Source organism: Mesoplodon mirus (assembly GCF_964341445.2).
Source record: "Mesoplodon mirus genome assembly, chromosome: 8".
NCBI classification, from domain to species: domain Eukaryota; kingdom Metazoa; phylum Chordata; class Mammalia; order Artiodactyla; family Ziphiidae; genus Mesoplodon; species Mesoplodon mirus.
Genome location: NC_138984.1, coordinates 44,266,502 through 44,290,660, shown reverse-complemented (window position 1 = coordinate 44,290,660; position 24,159 = coordinate 44,266,502). Strand labels below are relative to the sequence as shown.

At 31.6% G+C, this 24,159-nt stretch overlaps 1 protein-coding gene across 3 annotated transcripts in view; it reads left to right on the top strand.

Annotated features, from left to right (window-relative positions):
• Positions 1–24,159, top strand: part of GLS (glutaminase) — an 81,667-nt gene that overhangs the window by 30,900 nt on the left and 26,608 nt on the right. The window contains exons 8-15 of one of the 3 annotated variants that reach the window (XM_082630746.1): positions 6,084–6,116; positions 6,206–6,264; positions 9,383–9,449; positions 10,030–10,080; positions 12,545–12,721; positions 14,894–15,025; positions 16,043–16,135; positions 17,177–19,779. In XM_082630746.1, coding sequence (XP_082486872.1) covers positions 6,084–6,116; positions 6,206–6,264; positions 9,383–9,449; positions 10,030–10,080; positions 12,545–12,721; positions 14,894–15,025; positions 16,043–16,135; positions 17,177–17,323 — 759 coding nt within the window. In that variant the 3' untranslated portion in view covers positions 17,324–19,779. Of the gene's footprint in view, positions 1–6,083; positions 6,117–6,205; positions 6,265–9,382; positions 9,450–10,029; positions 10,081–12,544; positions 12,722–14,893; positions 15,026–16,042; positions 16,136–17,117; positions 19,780–24,159 lie in introns of those variants that run through there. The other 2 variants (XM_082630747.1, XM_082630745.1) reach the window with 2 other exon arrangements.

The following is a 24,159-nucleotide window of genomic DNA, read 5'->3' as shown; positions in this document are numbered from 1 at the left end:
GTAAATGATTAACAGAAGTCTTGCTTAACTGCATGCAGTTAAACATCTTTTGTTTAATGATTCATGGGCTTAATATACTACACTGAAATGCTGCATGTGGGAAATGCATGTCTGGTCATTTCACATCATGATATGATGTTTAGTCACAAGCCATAAACTATACAATGAGCAACATTAATATGAGTACTCAGAAACAGTTAAAAAAACACACATACACAGCATAAGTGTGGTTGCATCCAACTGTGCAAACATTTAACTAAGTCATCTTGTATTTACAAATTTGATCAGTGTTTTTAAATTTAGAAAAATTGTAAATTTACTGACAGTTGGAAATGAGGCTTTGGGATATGGTTCATATTTAAGGTCAGTTTCTTTGACCTTTTTTGTTTTATTTTTAGAAGTTGTTTCACAGATTATGGGAGTTTTTTTGGTTTGGGTTTTTTTTTTTTTTTTTTTTTTTAATGAAGTTCATCTAAATCTTGAAGGGATAAGCTTGACATACCTCTGTGTAAAACTGACTGTCCCAGAATGTAATACTTTTCTTGGACTTTCTAAAAAAGAATTCAAAACTTTTATAAATACCTATCTGTGATCTCTGCAGATTATATGATCACATAATATTGATGAATTGGTAGTTGAAATTGAAGTAATAAAACCATGGATGAAGGAGTTTTCAAGTTCAGCCTTCTTACTCTGTAAATAGATAGGATGAGGAAACAGACTGGATAGGTTCTAACAGCAGTAGAGTTGACCTTGAGCTAAGTCTCCCAATTTTCTGTTTGCTATTCATTCAAATTCACTCTACCATTTTTAATGTAGATGTTTGCTATTTCTCTTGATGACATTTTGTCTTTACCTAGCATAGTTATATTGTCCAAAAGGCAATATAAATTGTCCTAATTTAACTTTTACAGAAGATACCAGTTATTGGATTAAAAGTCAATCTAATATTCAGTGAGTGTATGCAGTCATTCTTTGGACATTAGTCAGTGCTTGCTATCCATAAGGAACTAGGCTTCTTCTCAAGGAGCTTGCGCTTTGAGTACCCAAAGTGTGGCCATTTTACCATGGCTATTAGATGTGAATTCTGTTTTTTAGCTTTTAGCTGATGACCTTAAGGCTATTTTTTTCTTTCAAAATTCAGAACTTTATTATGATGCTATTAAAACATTCCCCTCATGTTATTCCCCCACACACACACACAAATTACTAGAATCTTTAGTAAGACTCTTTATTTCATAATTTTGTAGGATTGGTGGTGGTCCTCAGGAAAGTGGGGGAAGAGGCAGAGCAAATGTTCAAAAGGATTTTAGCAGATTATGTAAGAAAGGAGAGTTTGGACAGAAGGAACCTGTTGCATAACTTCTTAACTACTAAACTTGTAGGAAAACTCCAGTATTTAAAATTTTAAACACTATATAGGTAAATACCTTCATAAAAACAAATGTCATTTTTGTACTTAAAAGGCACATAATTTAAAAAACCATGAAGGTACTATACTTCCTCTCTCTTTATCTGTGGTAGCTGCTAAACTTAAAGGAATACTTTTTGCTGCAGTTGATTTTATTTGATGATGATAATGTGGTTGCTTGATTTAAAGGAAAGAGTAAAAATAAATTTGAAAGCACAGTTACTCTGGACGAAATAGCAGCATCCTTACCTAATTTTTTAATCTCACCTAGTTTCAGTTTAAAAGTTAAGATCTTCTGATAACTTGAGGGCTGGAGTGGAAAAATGAGGACAACATATTATAATTGTCACACTTCTCTTTTTAATTTTAAGATAAAGAGTAAGTCACATTGTCTTCTATGTTTGTGTCTATTCTGATGGTAGTTTCTGGTTTTTGTCATTTGAAGGACTTGATTTTTTTTTAATCAGAAGTATTTTTGAATTTAAAATATTGGAGGTTTTTTCCTATCTTTTTTTAAAAAAATAATTTAATCATGCTCCTTTAAAAAATCAAGACAAATGTAGTTAATATGTGTGTAATGTTCAGTTTGGTTATGTTAGCAATCACCTGTTACACATGCTTATAAGCCACATTTTAAGGCAGTTTGTGGCTCTGGGGAGCAATGAATGATGCCTTGAACTTGGTAACATTCATAAGGAAGGATTATATTGGCTTATTTACTTCATGATTATATCAGTTCTTCATGATCATATCAGTTGATGTGCTTGAGGGTTTTTTTCCTCAAATAAAAGGCGGGTAATTTGTCAACAGAATTCCCTTTTTTGTTACTTTATTTTTAGGGCTAACCTATGAAAATACTAGATTTAGAACATTTTTCACCTGTAATATTTATATTAATTCTCATGTATTATTTAGCTTTAAAGCATTTTCTTTGGAGAGATTAAACCAAGTATTTTGTAAAATCATTGTTAGTTACCTCTTTTTGCCTCTTTCCTCTATGATTTCTAATTTTCAATTTGCTTCTACACCTCCATACTTTATGAATGAAATCAAGTGATTTACTTACAAAATAACTGTGATTAATGCATTGACTTTAAATTGGTCATATTATATTAAATTTATTGGCACATGTCCCTGTTAATAGTGATATTTTCACCTGTGTTGTGATGTATAATACATGATTCAGTTCATGAGTATATTGTATAAACATGTTATAAAACTACTCCAGTATACTTATTAATTCTTTTAATAGCCAGTGTTAAAACTCAGTGCTTCTTTATCAAATTTTCATTCATAAAAGTTTTCCTCAAAGGTATGTAAATTCTTTAACTTGATAGATATGCTTATAGAAAAATAAATTTGTATAATTTTCTAATCTCAAGGTCTGATTACTAACCTTTTCAAACAAACCACATGGTTTGCTTTTTAAAAGTCATGTGGTAAATGGGTTAGAAATTTTGGTAACTGTATTTTGTCCAGTTTATCTTTAAGTTTTCCTACCATACTTAATATAAATTACTGTAATTTTAAGATTAAAATAATGTGATATCTAATAATACTTGTGCAGTGACTTAAAACTGAAATAAACATATCCCTGGGCATGGGAATATTTTTCCAAGAGATAAAGAGGCATTGATAGTTTTAAGACTATCAGTTTCTAAATCTGTTTGCATATGTGCCTTTCTTAAAATTAACCTGCCTTTGGTCTAGGTTTCCTCCCATTTTCCAAAACGTGTATGCTTCTCATGTCCTAAATTTTACTGTGGTGCACTGCTTCAGGTTGTAAAAACGTCTTGGGCACCATCAAAAGAGAACATTTTGAAATATTGTGGTCATGGTATTGAGGATGTGAATCACTGTAATCACTGTAGTGACTGGGAACAAATCTTATATACCAGGTTGTTTCCAGATTTTTGGTTTCAACAAAATGGAAAGAGGATCTGATCAAGTTGTTAGTTAATGAGAGCATTAAGTGTAGTTTTTGAGGGTATATTTTGCTGTGTGACCTTTGTATGTAATGAGATAAATGTGTAAAGGATTGTGTACATTGCCATAACAAAGTCTTTCCTATTTCCATCTACTCACCTGTTGTCAGCAGGATTTCTCAACTTGTACATCTGTAAAAATTTAGAATAGTAAGAGAATTTAAACTTCTATTCTAGCAATAGAAAATATCCACTGATACATGAACTAATTAAAAATCATTTACTATTTCAAAAAAGAAGAAAATACTCTAAAGGAACAGTTTTGTAATTACTGTGCAAAATTATTAGCAAATAAACATTTTTCCTTTAATTTTGTATGAAAAATTTCAAACATTCACAAAATAAACAGAAAAGTATAACCATCCCCCATCTACCTATTCCTGGCTTCAGTTTCATAACATCTGTTCCTTCACCCCTCTGTACCTCACTACTGGAGAAATGATGATTTTTTTTTTTAACAGTTTGTGTTTTTGCTTTGGCAGGGCGGTGCAGGGGCTGGGGGCATTTACTCTAGGTTATTTGGTATGTGTATGTGTGTTTTTTTCTAACATCTTTTTGCACATAAACTTTATACTGTAAATTTTTCAAAATTAAAATGATGTGACATCTGATAATGATTACTAAATCCCACATATCCCTGGGGTACATGAAATCTTTCCAAGAGATTACAGGGGGGAATATATTTTATTGATTTCAATTAAATGCTCTTTCTAGGTAGATAATAAGAAGAAACATTAAGCAAGTACTTTTACCTTTAAATTGGGAAGTTTTGAGTAGAGACTTTCTTGAGTCAACACAATCATTCAAATATTTTATTTTGCCTATTTACATAATCTGCCAGCACATTTCAAGTAGCTTACCCAAAATGTTATATGATAGACATTGATAAATGCCAGTTGTTTCTTTAAAATAGCATAGAAGTAAAACCTAATTGTACTTTAATTTAGTATGCTGCAAAGTAGACCAAGAATGTGACCATAGTCAAGAGTTGAGACGGTTTTTGGTTTTTTAAAAATTAAACATGACAGCTAAACAAAGAACATTTGTATTAGTTTTATAGGGTACAGTTTAGGTCAGAGAATGAAAGTTCAAATATAACTTGTTTATTTTACATTGATTAATTGTATAACCAGTAATTATCCATGTGACATCCCAATGCAAATGCTGACATCCTTTTCCAAAAGAGTTGTTTTTTTGTGCTTTTTCAAAGGTTAAAAAGGTTTTTGTGGTTTAAATGTTGTTACATATTTTACAGCATTAGGATCTATGGAATATTTTGACAACTGCAACAGTTCAATGAAGTTGGTAATTTCTTCTTTTAATTATTTTTCATTGAACAGCTTTGGAGTTACATTTCTACATTTTGATTTCTGGTGTATTATAAAGAAAGAAAACTTAAAAATACGTCAAAGGACGCTTTAGAGAAAATACATAGATAGTGATTACTATATGGTTGTAGCTAAATTATTCTTAACTTGTTTAAACTTTGTTAATGCCTGATTTTGATGAAATAGTGTGTTCTTTCCAGCTACTGATTGTGTATATGATTGCACATTCTTTCTCAAATAAGTTGATTTGTAGGGTTTCACAGATTATCAGCCACATCCTAATCCACTTGTAAAGTGGATAATGAACCTGGCTTTATTCAATTAAATAATACTCTGGTACAAGTCCCCCCCCCCCGCAACCAAATAAAATTTTAAAGTGTATTGTTTTGGGTTTTTTGAGGGTAAAGTTAAAAATTTTCGTTTTTACAATTTTAGTTGTCAAATTACTTCATTTTAAACTTGTTTTAAAAATTAGAGATGTATTGTTTCTTTTGGGTGCATATCACCAATTAATACGTTTGATTTCAGATCTACAACTTACTGCTTTGTAAACTTCGCCGAGGTAAAATGAAACCATTTGGCTACTTGAACTGATCTACATTACATAGGTTTTTCCTATTGACATTTGCAGTAGCTAACATGTCAGAAATAGAAGTGATGAAACAATACATCTTCCATATTCTGAATTGGCATAATGCTAAATACCAATGTAGCTGATTTTTTTAGACTATGAAATATAATTTTTTTAGTTCAAGTATTGTTGTAACAAGTGAGATATTAAAGGTAGAGCTTTCTCTACATTAGTAAAATGTATCCAGAATGTTTACATATACTAGAATTGTAAAAGATAGCTTTGCAACATAACTCATTTTCTAACTCTAATACTGGTTTAAGTTTATTTTAGAAATATAAGTAGATTGTTCTTAATTGAAAACCATAATTTATATATACCTAATTCTTTGCTAAGGGTAAAACTTTATTTTAAGTTTTTTTAAAATGTGAAATTAAATAAATAACATACATTCTAGCAGATTATGTGGTGTTATGAAGGATAAGGGGGTTTGAGGAGCTTATATTTAAACTTCTGTAACTTTGGGTTGGGAAAAGTTATACTTAAAATAAAGCATTCCCTTTGTAATTCAGATCCATTCTCAACATATGGGTGTTAATGTAAGAACATTATAAAAAAAGCTTATGTAAATATTAAATTACCTTAGAAGTATTTCCTAGATTTAAAAGTACTAATGTGCAGTATATTAATTATAATGATAGCAGTTTGGAATTTTGATATTATATTCACTTAAAGCTTAACTGGGGTGGGGCCCTATATTAACATATTTATGTCTCATTTCTTTGCAGCAAGGAGTGAATAATGCTGAAAAATTTGACTATGTAAGTACAATATAGAATTGTTTTCATGCTACATTTTTTATGTTTGTTTTTTTTGATTACTAAAAATACTTTCTAATTTTGGTTTATAGGTAATGCAGTTTTTGAATAAGATGGCTGGTAATGAGTACGTTGGATTCAGTAATGCAACGTGAGTCTGATTTATGATTTAGGTTTTTATGATAGGTCAGATCTCTTGAAATTAATTTTAAAAATCTAGATTATAGAATTTTATTTTAAATACTGTTTTGTGACTCCATGTATGTATACTTCAGTGAATAAATAATTAGAATTTGGTCATTAGAAATGTATGATTTCTAAATTACCTGAGGGAGGACACTTAAAATGCTTTAACTAGTTTTGATAAACTTCTTGTGGGAAATCGTAGAATTAGAAGAGACCCTAAGTTTACCTTAAGTGACTGGCATTTTTTCAATTTTCTCTTTGCCTATAATACTGTCTTACCTCTCATAATCTCTCTGTGCCTGGCTAACTTGATTTTTACCCTGACTTTTTATTTTGAAATTTGCAAATCTACAGAAAAGTTGAAAGACAAAATATGAAAATCTGGATATCTTTCACTTATATTTTCTGATTAATATTTTGTCTCATTTGCTTTTTCTCAACCTGTCTCTCTTTAGATGGACAGTTTAAAACAAGTGTGTATCTCTACATGCATATACATGTACATATGTGTAAATATACATGTATGTGGGGTTTTTTTTCCCAGAACTGTTTGAAATTAAGTTGTAGACCTCATGCTACTTCACCCTTAAATTACTCAGCATGTGTATGCTAAGAATAAGGACATTCTCCTTTATAATCACAATGCCAGCAACACATTTATTAAGAACATTAATTTTAAAATATATTAATCAATATATAAATGTCCTCAACTGTCCTATAAATGCCTTTTATGGCCTTTATTTTTTTCAGGAACAAATCAGTGTCATGCATAACGTTTGTTATGTCTTTTTTGTCTTCTTAAAATAGAACAGTCCCCCTACCCTAGATAGACCCTTTTTAAAATTTTACTAACTGGCTTTTTTCGAAGAGTACCAACCATTTGTCTTATAGAACAGGAATTAACTTTTTCTGTGAAGGACCAGACAGTAAATATTTTGTACTTGGAGGCCATATGTTCTCCGTGGCAACTATTCAATTCCACTGTTTCAGTAGGAAAGCAAGCAATAAACACTATGAGGCTGTGTTCCAAAAAACTTTATTTATAAAAGCATGGTCCACATCTGGCCCATGGGCTGTAGTAGACATTCCTTATTTTGAGTAGGTCTGATTGTTTCCTTGTGATTAGATAAAGCTTAAGCAGTTTTGGCATGAAAACTAAACTAGGTGATGCTTTGTATTTCACGTTGTCTGCCTTACCAGCTTCTATTCATCAGCTTAAGGATCTTTTCCAGGAAGTTTTTTATGAATCTCATCTCACCTTCCTTCTGTGCTCTCATATTACCATATTTTATTGAACTTATTCTATGATTCTGTGTCTCTTTTTGCCTCGTCATCACCATTAGACTCTGACTTCCTTAAGACCTGGATAGAGTATCTTCCAATTCATTTCTGTATTCCTGTTATCTAGTGGATAGTAAGTACTGAACACAATGTTTGATGAACAGAACTATGTGGTAGGCACTGTGATCACTGCTGAATTGTTAGTACTTTATCTATACTATATTGATTTTTTTTAAAGTATGACAAGTTCATTTCCAAGAACTTTTCCATATCCAGCATTTTTTTTCCGACCATAGAAATATTAAAATGTGCAGTTAGAAGGAGCTGTCCGCCCCTGATCAATAATAAGAAGAGTGTCACACACAGTTCCTCTTTTAGCAGCAGCCTTCTGAACTCTTTTTTTTTTAAATTTATTTATTTTTGGCTGTATTGAGTCTTTGTTGCTGCGCGCAGGCTTTCTCTAGTTGTGGCGAACAGGGGCTACTCTTTGTTCCAGTGCGCAGGCTTCTCACTGTGGTGGCTTCTCTTGTTGTGGAGCATGGGCTCTAGGCATGTGGACTTCAGTAGTTGTGGCTCGCAGGCCCTAGAGCACAGCCTCAGTAATTGTGGCGCATGGGCTTAGTTGCTCTGCGGCATGTGGGATCTTCCTGGACCAGGGCTCAAACCCATGTCCCCTGCATTGGTAGGCGGATTCTTAACCACTGTGCCACCAGGGAAGTCCTCCTTCTGAACTCTTATAGGTTGAGCTCTCAAATGTACCACAGATAAAATCTGTCTAAATCAAAACTCATTCTCTTCCTTACTAAACTGCTCGTTGCCCTAAGGATCCCAATGTCAGTTGATATTGCCATCCTTTCTGTAGACTACGTTAGAAATCTAGGCTTTGTACCAAACTTTTCCCCATTTCTCCTCTTTCCTATTAGGTCGGAAGACTTGTCCACTGCTCTCATGTTTGATCATACCTCTCCTTCCATTCCTATCATCACTACCTAAGTTAAGGCTTCCTATAGCTCTCATTACAGTAGTCTTCTAATAATATCATTCATCCTTTCTTTTTCCCTTTTCCCAAACTGATGTCAGAATTATCCTTCTAAAATGTAGATCTGATAAGGTAACTTGTTTGAAAGCCTTCAAGCTTTCATTTTGTAGGTAATCAGTAGCCATTACATTTTTTAGCATTTATCAGTCTTGATAATTTGGTCCTAGTCTCCTTTGTTGGTTTGGTATTTCTCCACTCTTCTCCATGAAACTGTTTTCTGAGATACATCAGAATATTTGCCATTCTTTAATGAAGTCCTGTTTTTTATAACTTTGTTCATGCTGTATAATATTTTTCACTTCCTAGGCTTCCCCCAGAAATTTATTAATCCAGCAAATGCTGTAAGGTCCATTTCATGTCTCTCTCAGTGAAATTTCCATAGATTCTCTCAGTTGGAATTGACGATTTAGTGTACTTTTGGGGGGAGTCAGTAGAGTCTGTAATTAGTAGTAAATTTTAACAGTTGAATATTTGATAATTTAAAAATTAGCTTCTTTATTCACAAAATATGAAGACTAGGAAGGACCTAGTTCATTTCAGTCCTTTTACAGCTGAGAAAATTAAGGCAGAAAGAATTGTTACTTAAATGACTTGCCCAAGGCCACATAGCTAACCTGTTGACAGAACTGGGACTGGAACCCAGCAGCCTTGACTCTTAGGTCAGTGTTCTTTATACTGCACTTTGCTATACAAATTAACCTACAGAACAATCATGCTTTTACAGAAAGTAAATAAATGGAGCAAATGTTTTTTTTTCTTTTAGGTTTCAGTCTGAAAGAGAAAGTGGAGATCGAAATTTTGCAATAGGATATTACTTAAAAGAAAAAAAGGTTTTTAAATTCTGTTTCTATTTCAAATTATTCTTTTATTTATTAAATAAAAAATTTTATTAAAGTACATGAAGTATAATAAAACTCAACAATAGCTTTTAAGCAGCTACCTATGACTAAGGTGCAGAGGTTTTTGCAAAACACTCGAGTTAATACTATCAAAGTGTTAATATTCAAGCAATTTGTATTTGGTAGTATTCAAATATTTGACTAGTTATAGTAATGCAAATTTTGCTTAAGGATTGGCCCATTTTTCAAAAGCATAATGCTTGGCTATTGCTGGTTACACTTGATTTTTAAATTTTAAGTGGCTGGTCTAGTAACTTGGTTCATGAATTATGAATCAGTTTATCATTGCCAGTTAAACTAGTATCTAGAAATCTAGATAATTACGTGGTGTAATTTTGATTTATTCTTCATTATTTCATGTTTGCACCCTTTTATAGGTTGTGTGCTATTTTGTTCTCAATTAGAATGAAACGTGTGTATATTTTAAATTTAATCTCCATGTATCTTTAACTTGTGTGCATTTTTTTTTCTCTGTGTGCCTATATTTTTAATTGCCTTTCTATTTTTTCAGTGTTTTCCAGAAGGCACGGACATGGTTGGTATATTAGACTTCTATTTCCAGGTAATTTATTTTAACTGTATGAATTATGTACATAAATGGGTGTGTCACATTTTGCAGAATATAGATGTCTCTGAAATCTTGGCTTTAGGCAGAGAGAAAATACATTTCCCATTGACTTTCGAAAAAATGTCCTTGTTAAAGGCAGTCTAATGTCTGTATCTCCTAAAAAGTGATGTCTCAGAATGTAACAGGGAAATGTTTTTTTCTATAAAAATATTATATTTAAGAAGTATGAAAAATAATGTACAGCTCCAGCAATTGGCTTCTCTTTATTATAAACCGAGCTCTGTTTTCTTAGTTTTAAAATTTTGTTTGAAGGAGTTACTTGTTTCTTTATCAGAAGGTTCGTATTCAGCATTCTAAAGTGGCATTTTCTCAGTTTGTTTAGTTCATTTCTACAATGTCACATAATGGATTTTCTAAAAAGTTAGAGTAGCTTTCCATATTCATGGGGGAGGGGTCCATTTACATAATCTTCTGTGGTATAGAACTCAAGATAGCCTTCCTGGACATCCCTCTCTTCCCCGCATTATTTTCAGTTCAATTCATTCTTACAGATTTAATGCCATTGGTGCTTCTAATGAGTTTGTAATGTGAAGCTACGTAGTAAAAAATTAATTACTGTTAATTTCTGTTTTACCTTACATTGCCTGCCTTTACTTTTTAAGGTAACCTTTTAGTAATTGTAAAGGATATATAAGGAAAGTTGATAATGAGTAGATTTGATGGAAGTCTAGGTCACAGTTTGTCACCTGCCCATTGTGAAGAACTATGAATTGGGAATCCAGACTATCAATAGAAAATCAGTCTAACCTGGCTACGTTTTAGCCATGTGACTTAGTTTCAATTACTGAACCCTGGTTTCATTATCTGTAGCATATGCTTGGCCTAACTTCCTGCATTACATTGGACAAGTACATGAGATGTATGTGAAATTCCTTTGAACCTATAAAATGTTATATGAAATACAGTGTCATATTTACTTTTTATCCAGTGTCCCTTATTTTTTCCCTAGCCTATATGGATTTCTTCCATATGTTAATGTTTCTTTTCCTTTGGTACACGTATTTAACTTTGGCTGTCATAGCTTAGGTGCTACTAATCTACTGTGAAATTTCTATACTTCAGGGCAAAAATCAAGAGACAGCCATAGAAAACGTACTTGCTCTTTTGGAGAAGGGCTGCATCTCACTGAACATCTGTCAGGCTACCAGGAGGGTACTCTTAAATTGCGATTTGTCAAATTGGAGTGTGTCACCTTATGACAAACAAAATTTCTGTTAATACTAATTATAAAGTAGGAATTGGTCATTGGAGTTTAAATCTTACTTCTTTTAGAAAGCCTTTTATAATTAAATCACCTGTACTATAAGTCTTTGCTATGTGAGTCTGTATAATAAGTAGATTCTGTAGTTTTGAAGAAATAGGGAAGGGGTTTTAACATAAAGAGGCAAAAGTGGAAGTCAGTCAGAAAGTGGCTCCTAATCAGTTTTCAAATTCACTGCAGTTAGTTAGTTTCCTTACTGCTATTTCCAACCCCCTTTGTGCCTCTTAAAGATCTTGGTATGAGAGAGGAAATTATAAGTTGAGAACTGTCATGTCTTTTTCTTCCTACTTCTTACCTTCTCCTTCTCTTCCACTTTCCTCTCAGTTTTGGTTACTGTTAGTGAAAAGTAAAATAGAGCATTTATTTATTGTTTTAGTTTTATGGGTAAATTTGGGTTTGGTGTGGTAAACTATTTCCATTATTTTGATTATATTGAAATGCAAAAATTTCACCCTACAGTGTACCTGGACTTCGCTTTTTTCATTCATTATAGTATACCTAGCACCCATAGCCAATATCAAATAGCTATTTGAATGTTAATAAATGGTTTCAAATATAACATTTTGGTTTTAGGCACACAGAGCATGTAGGCTAGAACTGTCTTAGATTTTTTTCCTTTAGTCCTTTGCATGTTGCCGTATGGGGATGCTGAGCTTTGTTACAGGCAAGATGTCAGTAAATTTTTTCTTAAAGTAGCAGTTTCTCATGTAGATGCTAGCTATCATAATACTGATGAATGTTGCTTTATTTTAAAAATAGATCTCGGCTCTTTTTTCCCTGTTGAGTTAAAAATAATTATGTTTGTCTATCCTACAGAAAGCATTACTATTTAAGCAAATTTGAATATCACATTAATATCACATGAGGCAATTACAAATCTTAGTGCTTAGGAGCTGGCTCTTCCTATCTTAGGTCTGCCATTAAAAGACTGAAAAACTGGGCAAATTAGGATAAACCTTAAAGGGGCTAGAACATTGTTCACATTTAAATCTTTCTATGTCATCAAGTTATCCCTTTGGAAGAAATATTCAGATCTGTATGAAATACCAGATGACACAGATTATCTTAGAGGTCAACTGTACTACTAAAAATAATGTGAGCCTAAATTTTCAGAATTTAGTTTTTTCTTCCTTTTAGCTATGCTCCATTGAAGTAACATGTGAATCAGCTAGTGTGATGGCGGCAACATTGGCTAATGGTGGCTTCTGCCCAATTAGTGGTGAAAGAGTACTGAGTCCTGAAGCAGTTCGAAATACACTCAGTTTGATGCATTCCTGTGGCATGTATGATTTCTCGGGGCAGTTTGCTTTCCATGTAAGTAATTGTTTAATCTTAATTTCTCTGGCAGGAAACTAGTCTGGACTAGTTCCTTTAAAAATACAGTTTGAAAAAAAAAATACAGTTTGAACTTTGCTTCTAGAGCTGTACATTAATTTTTGAGAGAGAGGCTTGTTTTCAAGGTTAATTTGTTACAGAATTGGTAAGAAATAGAGTTAAGCAGTCTACGACATGTTCTTAAGAACTTGAAGTTTAATTTATAGAACCTTATCACTTATTTTTAAGGCATTTCACTGTACAGGCTTAGTACAGACTTTACTTTTAGTTGCTAATGTTTAATATTATGGTGATTACATACCTCAGGAATTCTTTAAATTCAGGAGTGCATAACTGTGATGTTTAACATCTTTGGTTACAGCCATAGGTGTTTTAAAGGACTTAAAGTATATTAAAGTTAAAACTTAACAAAAATATACTCCTTTAAGCTCTGTTTTGCATTTGCCACTTGTCAAATGTTATAACTTTTCTTGTTTCATTCTATGTCTAGTCTAGTCATAATGCCCTAAAAATTTATTTTGAAAATTTTAAAAATAGATGCATTTAAAGTTAGAGAAAGACAAGTATCATATGATATCACTTATGTGTGGAATCTAAAAGAAAAATGATACAAATGAAGTTATATACAGAACAGAAATAGATCCACAGACATAGAAAACAAACTTATGGTTACCAGAGGGGAAGGGGGTGAGGCATAAATTAGGAGTTTGGGATTAACATATACACACTACTATATTTAAAATAGATAACCAACAGGACCTACTGTATATAGCACAGGGAACTCTACTCAATATTTTGTAATAACATATAAGGGAAAAGAATCTAAAAAATAAAAAAAATATATATGTATGTATAACTGAATCACTTTGCTGTATACCTGAAACTAACACAACATTGTAAATTAACTATACTTCAATAAAAGTAAATAAATAAATAGTCACCCGTCACTCAACTTCAGTAATTATCAATACATGACCAATCTTGTTTCATCTATATTACATCTACTTCCCCCACCCTTTTCATAGTTCAGTATGTAATTCTAAATGATAAGGACTCTAAAAAATACACAGCACCATTGTTATGTATAAAAATCTGAAAAGAATTTTAATCTTTAATATCATCAAAATATTTAGTCAATCATGGAAAAGAATATGAAAAAGAATATATGTATAATTGAATCACTTTGCTGCACAGCAGAAAATAACACAACGTTGTAAATCAACTGTACTTCAATAAAATACATTTTAAAAAATATTTAGTCAATATTCAGATTATCTGTATTATCTTAATTATTATTTTACAATTTGTTTCACTTGGGTTATAAATAAGGGCCATACAGTGTGGTTGGTTGTGTCTCTATTATTATTTTTTAAATCTTTAGTCTCCCCCTTAACCTCTTTTTTCTTGTCATTTTTTCCTGTACAGTTTCTTAGAGTTTTGATTTTGCTTATTACGTCCCTTCCTTTGTCCCTGGTATTCCCTGTAAATTGGTAGGTCCCATTCAGATGATTATTTTGTTTTGTTACTTTTGTGCAAGATTACTTCTTACTAGTAAGAGGTCTGAATGGTTAGTAAGCCATTAATGAACACTGCCCTGATGACATTAATTTTGTCTTTTATCATAATTGTTGTCAAATTTTACATAATGTAAGCTTAAATGTTTTGAAGAGGATTAATTTGAATTAGTACTATCTTATTTCTATTCTTCAGAATTTCCCTGCCAGTATACAATAGAGAATCTTCTAAGAAGAGATAATTTCTCATTGTTTTAGTCATAAAATATTTTTTTGGAAATCACTTCATACTTAAAAGCAATACATGTTTATTATAAACCAATAAGAAAATATAGTCAAAAAGAATAAAATAAAAATGTGCATAGCCCCACAATTTATATGTAATCTACTTTAATTCCTTAGAGTATATCTTTCAAATTTTTTCCTATATTTAAATATATCCCAACTGTTTTATAACTCTTTTCATTTACTATATTATAAACATGTTGATAAATACATATCTACAACATTTTTCATGTTGGAATTCTATATGGATGTATATACCATAATATTTTAACCAGTTCCCTTATTGTTGGACATAACTTTTCTTATTTTAAAATGTTAACATGAATGTCCATTTTTTTCAAATTATTTTCAGGTTGGTCTTCCCGCAAAATCTGGAGTTGCTGGGGGCATTCTTTTAGTTGTCCCCAATGTCATGGGCATGATGTGCTGGTCTCCTCCCCTGGACAAGATGGGCAACAGTGTTAAGGGAATTCACTTCTGTCACGTAAGCATATTTTCTTAATGAAAATAATGATCATATAAGTTGAGCCATCTGATGATTCTACTTTTTTACTCATTTCCAGAGTTTATTGATTGTTGGCACTCTCATTGCCAGTCTGTCAGTTACTCTGTAGCCATGGACATGTTCATAAAGGAGCTTTAAATTGCCTCCACCACACAGCTCCCATATAATCATCGTCACTAATTACAAATTACATTTGTTTGATGCTCATATTTTAATTTTCATAGTTATAATTAGTTTTCAGTTTCCGAAAGCTCAGCAAAAGATACTAAACTTGGAGAAGTCATTTAAATCCCAACATAAATGAAAGATTATTATAGTTTACACTGTCATCTTTAATCTGCATGGTTGAATATCTTTATCCATAAACTACCTTTAAAAGTTTTTTTTTTTTTTTTGAGGACATAAGTACTGCAATTTAAAATTATTACTACTCTTAACTAGTTCAGTATTTTTTGTTGTTACCCAAGTCTTGCTAATATTTTATCTTCTGGTTTTATTTACATTTACTACTTCCTATAGTCTGCACTAAGTATAATTTTTTCTGCAGACTTTCTCAATTAAAATTCCAATTTATTTTTCAGTTTTACATATTTTACAAAAACTAGAGAGTGACATTGGTTTCCTTATAGATTAAAATAGATTATAACCAGAATATTTCTTTATATTTTTGTGCAGCTTTATAATTATTTGATAGAAAAATTATTTCATGTGGCCTATTATTATAATGCCCATTTTACAGGAAACGACAGTTAAACAATTTGAGTGGCGGAGCCCTAGGGTCAGACTAGTAAGCAGTGTTTTCAAGATCTGTAACCCACGTCTTCTTATTCTGATTTCAGTTCTCTTCTTGACGCATCATGCTGCTTTATTAACATGCAGTGGTCCTTTCCATGAGATAGTAGTTAAGTTGGACAGTATTAGTGTAATTTATTAAAATGTGAAAAAACAATAGCCAGTGACTAGCCAGTTTCTTATACCTGTTTTGTTTAATTATAGGATCTTGTTTCTCTGTGTAATTTCCATAACTATGATAATTTGAGACACTTTGCAAAAAAACTTGATCCTCGAAGAGAAGGTGGTGATCAAAGGGTAAGCAAAATTCTTATTTAGATTACTATGTAATTTTTTTTAAGAGAGAGAAAATGAGGTTCACCAGTTTAAGTAAAACTTAGTTTAGTTTGTTAGTGGCCTCATATCTTTACTAATAACAAATGAGTGTAAAAAAAATGTTGACATTATCATCCTGGACCGATAGTACATAGATATTAAATATTATTGTTTTATTTAAATTGGAACTGGTTAGCCTAGGAGCAGGGGTTTCTCCCTTCCCCCATTTTTCTGCTATTTTAAGCAATATTTTAAAAAATTGATTCTGTTAAAAGAAGACAAATTGGAAAGTGCTACATGCTATAAAGAGAAAGCCTGTTTTTACTCTTAATATTTGTCAGTTATAGTCTTAAATTGAAGTTTATTTTGATGTGGATGGATATGTAAATGGGAAAGGATTATAGTATTAGTGAGAGACCTGCCTGACAAAGCTTCATAGTAAGTTTTATAGGTCACCATAGATGAAGATTTTTCTGTAGAAATGCAATATTTAATGCAATATTCCTGACACTGTTATTTTAAGGTAATATTTGTTTATTATCAGTGTGTTTGGCTTCATATTTTTGCACATATATACTCCTTTTTAAAGGAGTCAGGGCTCACATTCCAGGAACAAGATTTTTTTTTGTCTTCGTTGTTCACTGAAGTAAAGGACTTGTTTTGAATCTAAATTTCTTTGCATCCCAAATGGAAAATGTTTAGAGTAAAATTACCTAACTGACTTGAAACTAATATGTATGAAGCACTTATAAGTAGAAAAAAATTTTAACACATACTAAGTAAATTTTCCTATCGTTAGTTCCAATCAAAGTAACTTCTGATAATATATGAGAATTATGCAAAGCCGACAGAATAGAAATTTCCGTGGGCATCAACATGAGTAACATGGAGCAAAACATCAGATGGTGGTGGGTGAAAATGTTAACAGATTTAATAACATTCATTGAAAAATACCGTTTTATAGCTTGGACCTTTCTTCACTCAAGTGCACTAATAAATTATGTATGTTGCTTGAACAACTAGCATTCCTTTGGACCATTGGACTATGAAAGTCTCCAACAAGAACTTGCTTTAAAAGAGACAGTATGGAAAAAAGTGTCACCTGAGTCAAATGAGGACATCTCTACAACTGTAGTATATAGAATGGAAAGTCTGGGAGAGAAAAGCTAAAGAAATGGGTTCTAGTTTCAGCATGTTCTTCATTTAACCTTTCAAACATCTTTAGTTTTCTGGCATACTATATTTATTTGAGTTTTTTGTGTTCTCAACCTTGGGTGCTGGAGCCATAAAGCTTTTTTTTTTTTAATCTTTGTGTAAAGTTAATAGATTAAAAGGTCAATTTGTCAGTCTTTTAAAAGTATTTATAAGTAAATAAAGCAAATTTGCTTTATTTTAAAAAAATGAAAGGAAAAATTTCTTAAAACTTTTTCTTAGTGTAATTAAAATTTTAACTATATATGCAGTCAGATAATCCCAATTTAAAATAGTAACAGAAATTTGTAATTTCTTGGTTCTGAAACCCACATACTGAACTCATAAATTTCATCCATTTTGTTTTTTTCTTTTCCAGTTTTAAAACTGACATGATGTCTCTAGTAGCAATAGAAAGTATTTCTGTGCTAAATACAAAAATAAAAAGACTTAATAATAAAATCCAAATTATTTAATATAGCAGTAGATTACAAAATTAGCTTAAGATATTATGCTATTTTTAGTAATAGATTGGCTTTAACTTTTTTTTTGGCTTTAAAGTTTTAAAAATTTATTTAAAATTTTATCAAACACTTTAAAATGTTTTTGCTTTTTCACTTTGCAACTCCTTTGTTCTGTCAGAATTGTCATGTACAGGAGTGTCATGTTATTAAAGCATTCCAGCCAAAGAATTTCAGATGTAATATGACATGTTTCATTGTTAAAAAGCTATAATGGTTACTCAGAAGGAGCAACAGGGAGTGTCTTCAAGTGAAATGTTTACCTGAACAATTTTATTTTCATAATATCCACGTAACTTTTTCCATGTTATATTTAAGTATGAATGGTGAATCTTGGTTTTTAGCTTTTAATAATTTCACAAATGCTAATGAATCTTTTATGATAAATTATAATAACATCTCATAAAGTTTGTTTTATTTGAATTCGTTTAGAGTATTTAGGAAATGAATTCAGTCTGAAGGTAGTTAGTATGCTACTAAAATGCCTGTTAGATCTGAATCCTTTTGTTCGGTTATATAAATGCAATATTGAGAATCAAAACTTGTTTTTAAGAAAAGGACTATAGGTTCTACAGAACCTAATTTCAAATATTTCACAATGTTTAAAGTCAGTCTTGGCAAAGTGATTGTAAAATTGTGTAGGACCTATTCACACTTCTTCCTTCCTCTGTATACCTCTCTGGTTCTCCCCACAGTTCCCCCACAGCTTCAAGATTTTGGAGGGCAGGAGTGAGGTCAGAAGGAGAACTTGATAGTTTCTTAGTATCATGGCATACATGTGGTAGGGTAAAGTCTATAAAAGTAATTGTAGTGTAGCAAAAAGTTTTTTCCTGGATGATTTAGATGCTAGTGCAAATACAGATATAGAAAGTCTTGATTATATGAGTTTGGGAACTATGATATTAGGAAAAGAAGTTCCTTTCCAAACTTGGTCAAAAGTCTTTTGGCCTAACTGAAGTATTAAACATATATTTAAATAATTATACATTAGGTTTTAGAGGATATTACCAAGGATTTTATGGCTAATTCAGTGTTCCTCTGATGTACAGATGCATATCCTAACTGGATGCTTCTGCTTTGGCCATTTACATGAGAATGGTGTGGCTAAAGGCCTTACCTCTGCTATACCTTTGAATAGTGTCATTCGAATTAGTTTCACAGAGCTATTGTGCTTTGGAGAACTGAATGTCTAAATTTATAGTTTGCAAAACAGGCTTTATTTTTTTCCCCCCTGTGCTCTAATTGTTACATTTTACTGTTTCATTTGGAGGTAGGTTTTACTTTATAAAATGGAAACTTAATGTGTCATATTGTGTCCATATTTGCATAGATTTCAAAATTATGTTAATTTGTGCCACTTACTATGTTGGTAAGGCTTAAATACACACTTACCAATGAAGTAGAGTTACCTAAGCTACTTTGTTTATAGAATCTTGTTAAGGGTGAGCATCCAGAAATTTTTGTAGGAAGGTATAAGTGGAAGAAGAGGGAAGATATTGTGAATAGGCCCCCAAACTTTATTTAAAAAAAAAAAAAAAGGAAAACCTTTGCCGGATTGAAAGACATTATTTTGATTCTTTCAGTATTTTAAATATCTTTTCAAATAAAGTTCTTGAAAAGTACCCAGTATTGTTGGATTTAATGTTTTATGCCATTACTGATTCTTGATATTCAAGCATTTTGAAGTTAGCATATTTGTTTTTCCTTTTTTTCCATCATTAACATTTCATTTGAAATGCATATCCTTTCTGAAATACTTTATTTTTAGCATAAATGTTGTGCATTTTATCTTAGTGTTTGGATTAAACCATTTGTGTTATTTAGCTTTCTTTTATTTGCTTTGTATATTAATGTACCTTTTATTTTCCAGTACACCTACTTTTTGTATTGTACAATAAATTTATTTTAAGCTGATTTTATTGGTTTTTTTTATGAAAGCAACTTCAGCAGTTTAAGTACAGTAGTTGAAATTTTAACTTAAAAAGTCATCCTTGGTGAAGATATTATTTAAATGCTTTATATTTTTAGCTAATTCTGAGGCTGCTGTGAAGAGAAAGTATAGAAATACTCAAGGGCTTCATTTGATTCTTTTTTTTTAAGGCAGTATAGCGTTGGTGGGTTTTTTTTTTTTTTTTTGCGGGGAGGACATTTTCTATTGGTTGTACTAGAAGTATTTGAATAAAGACTTTTCTCCCAATTTTTTTGGTTGTTTTTCCATTTGACAACTTAAAAAAACCCCAAAAAACCCACTACCCCATTTGCAGGTTCTTTCTGCTTTCTGAGGAAGAATATCAGTGATTCACTGTGCAACTGTTGTTTTACCTGTTGTCCAGAGTAGGAATAACATGTTGCTAAAATCAAATAAGGAGTATTATTGCTTTAGAATAGAACTGTCATTCTCAGTAGAATCTATATTGAGTAGAATAACTGTAATATTGAAATTCACCCTAACTACTTTTTAAGGAATTTAACTTTCAGAAGGAACTTAGTATATTTCCATAGCATGATCCAAATTATAATGAGGTTACATGCATTGTAGGTCAGATACAGTACTTTAAGTTTTTGTTTGATGAAATCTTCCATTCATATCCAGAGAAGACATCCCAAGTATATTGTAGAAGTTTTAAAAACTCTTTGAAGGGGAAATACTGTTGTTTACAGGAATTTGTATTTATCTGTGGGCTTTTTTCATAAAGTTCTTTTGGATTAGTAAATAGGCAGTTCCATTGTCATGGTATATTCAATATGTAAGTTTGTGATCACTTGCTATTAAAGACACATTTGGGGTTGTTTTTGTTGTTGATGTTTTTAATCCATTTGAAACAGAGAGGTAACTCAGAGCTTGATCTGACAGTGTAGTTTCATAGGCATGTACGTATGTGGAAAGAACCACTGATATAGACTGATATTGTCAGTCGGTATTCTGATAATTTATATACATTGTATGTGTTTATGTGTTTATCTAATAGATGTCTATCTATCTTTATATTTATCTGTGTCCATTATCCATAGCCTAAAAATCAACAGCAATTATTTTTACATAGTATGTCATGTGTAAATGGTTCATCGATCTATTCCAGGTTTTGTCGTAAGAGAACTTTGAACATTTTTGCTGCCCCAGAATTTATAAAATACAACATATTTTACTTGTTCAATTTACCTTTAAAGATTTGTGGTTTCTGTTTTGTTCCCATTCACTACTAGCACTGTCAGAATAGAATAATGATATTGGAGAACTCCACAAAAGGGAAAGCAAGAACATCAGATTTCATGTGGAAGCTGACTTTAAAGTAGTGTCCAAAATTTTTATATTGAAGGATTGTATTCAACTTAAAATAATGTACTTCTTAGTTTGAACAGTTTACTTTATGGAATAGTTTTATTCTAAAAATTGTGCACAATTTTTAGTTTTAAGAGTCTTCGCTATTCATTTGTAAAAATTTGTTTTTCTCCATGATGGTCTTGAAAATGATAGAATGCTTTATTTTTTTAAAGTAACATGCTTTCTGTTCAGTTCCTTCTTTACCATTTTATATTAAATATAATATTTAATTAAAACTAGATGTTGGAGATGGGGCTTGTTATGATTCATCATGGCCCATCCCTCAGATTTTTACTCACATTTATTCAGGTTACTTTAGTCCATTCACTGTCATGGAATTCAAGCCCAAAATTACACATGAACATACATTCAAGTATATCAAATTCAACCACTTTTCTTTCAGATTGTAACACAGTTAAAACATTTGTTTTCTACACTGTTTAGAAATGGAAAGAATTTAACTGGACTAGGAGAGATTCTTTTTCTCCTCTTCTCCCTCTTTCTGACCCAGTAGTAGTTTATTAATGGGAATACCATACAATGCACATTGAAGAAATTTAGAAATTACACTGTCTTAGTCTGGACTTTTTGCTTTTAAAACTACTATAAGGTCATCTAGGGCAAAAATCCATCCAATATAAAAGAGCTGGCAAAACTTGACTTTTTTAAGAGTCCTTAACTACTTAAATAGTAATAGAAAAGGTACCTTTTTTTTTTTAGTTGTTAAATAGGGCTTCCCTGGTGGCGCAGTGGTTGGGAGTCCGCCTGCCAATGCAGGGGACACGGGTTCATGCCCAGGTCCAGGAGGATCCCACATGCCGTGGAGCGGATGGGCCCGTGAGCCATGGCCGCTGGGCCTGCGCGTCTGGAGCCTGTGCTCCGCAACGGGAGAGGCCACAACAGTGAGAGGCCCACGAACCGCAAAAAAAAAAAAAAAAAAAAAAAGTTAAATAGACTGATAAATCTTTATTTAATGAACTGATTTTATTACTGTGGTTTTAAAACATTCCTTTCTAAATTTATATTGTGAGCATACGAAAGGAAGGAAATTTATTTTAAGGTTGACTTAGTTAACCTTACCTGTTTTGTAGATTGTAGATCTGTTAGTAATTTTAATAAGTTGTAGCTATAGAGATTTTTAAGATATGTAAAATGTGTAAAACCAGCACTGATCAAAACGTGTATAATGGCTTCCTGATCCATTGACCTTTAATTAAAATGAATAGGCTACTAATTAGCACTTAGCACATTGCTTTTCTGGTGGTGTCCGTGGTATTTTTGGCATAAATTACAAAACACTTCTTATTGGGAACTGTTACATTTTGGTTAAATAAAAAAGTGAACAAGTGATGGTCCTTGATTCCAAGTGCTTTGATGAATTCTGAAAGCAGTCCAGTATGGAGGCTCATAGAAAAGAGTAATGAAATGACAAATTCTGGCAGTTGATCTCATAACACTGTGGTTGTTATTATTAGACTTCTAACTCTAAATTTCATCTACTAATTCGAAATCATTTTAGTTAAAATCTCAGTGGTAGAGAACAATTTGGAATACTTATTTTTAGGCCAAATTTTAATATCTGAGGACCTGATTTTTCTGGATATAGTATTATAAAAAATAATGATTTTTATTTCATCAAGTATTTACCTTGCTGAAATGTTTTCAGTCCTAATGTATCAGATGATTAAAATTATCTATTTGGAGGGCTTAGCTTTTAAAAGGAAAAATTCTTACCTGAGACAGTTTTAAATGTCTGTTTCATATTTCTGGTGATTTTTGTTTATATAATGAAAATCTCTTTGGCCTAGCAATTCCACTTGGAACCCTTAGTTATAATTTTAATTCATATCCTGTAAACAGTTGAAGAATTTGTTTTATTTTTAAAACATAGTTCATGCTTTTTAGATCTTTGATGTTCTTTCATTTACCGTAATCTTGTAATTTATTAGAATCACATGGTTGAGCTGGGAAGTAATCTTAAAGGTTATCTGGTGCAAACTCCCATTCCTCCCAGCCCTCTTTTCCAGGTAGCACCTTGCTTTCTCAATTAACGTATTTACTTTTATTTTCTCTTTTTTGATGGGGTTGGTTTATTTTATGTTTTTTGGGACAGTTATTTGTTGGTTTTTTATTGAGAAGCATAACTAGCAGTACTGGTTAATATGACTGTAAGTTATTTGGCAAACTGATTATCCCATCAGTGTTTATTAAAACTACTTAATTGTATTTTTCTAGTATATAGTTATATGCCATGTTTATAAAGACTAGTAAAGTTAGAAGTGAATGTCACAATTATACAGTAGTTCTAAAACCAAAACATTACCCCAGAACCTTTGAAAGAAAGTGAAGAGTAGCAGAAATGTGACTCTAAAAATAGATGTTGCACCACTGGCTTTTTAAATTAAATTCCTTTGGGATTAGGCTAAATATATAAGTAAAAAGATTTTAAGTAACCAAAAGATTATTGGAGTTCTAAACAAAAAAAAACAAAAAAAAAATTTTTTTTTTTTCTTTTCAGGTTAGCTTTTCCCAGCACACTGTTTTTATTTTAGATGTTTGGATCTTTGAGTGGCTTCAGAATAAGGCTCTGTATTTGTCTATTACTCTGTTGTGTCTTGTCCTTAGCATCCATCTTTTTCATAGTTCTGGGATTTTTATTTTTTATTCATGAAGTAAATGTATATTGCTGTTCTTGAAATGCATTAATTTTTAAAAGACTTAGTTGACTTAAATGTTAAAACTTAAATATTTTTACTCTTTAAAAAAAGTACCAGTTTCTTCTCAAAACTTAAACTTGCCTAGGAAGCTCTTCTCCCCACAAGTTTGTATAGGTGAGAACCTGAACTTTTAAGTGACTGGCTCTTGTTCAAATAAGCTCTGTTTGCTTTCACCTTGTATCTATTAAAATTAGAATGATGCTGAAATATTAGCGTCAGTTATGCAAATATAACTATTCATGTTTGGGCCATTCC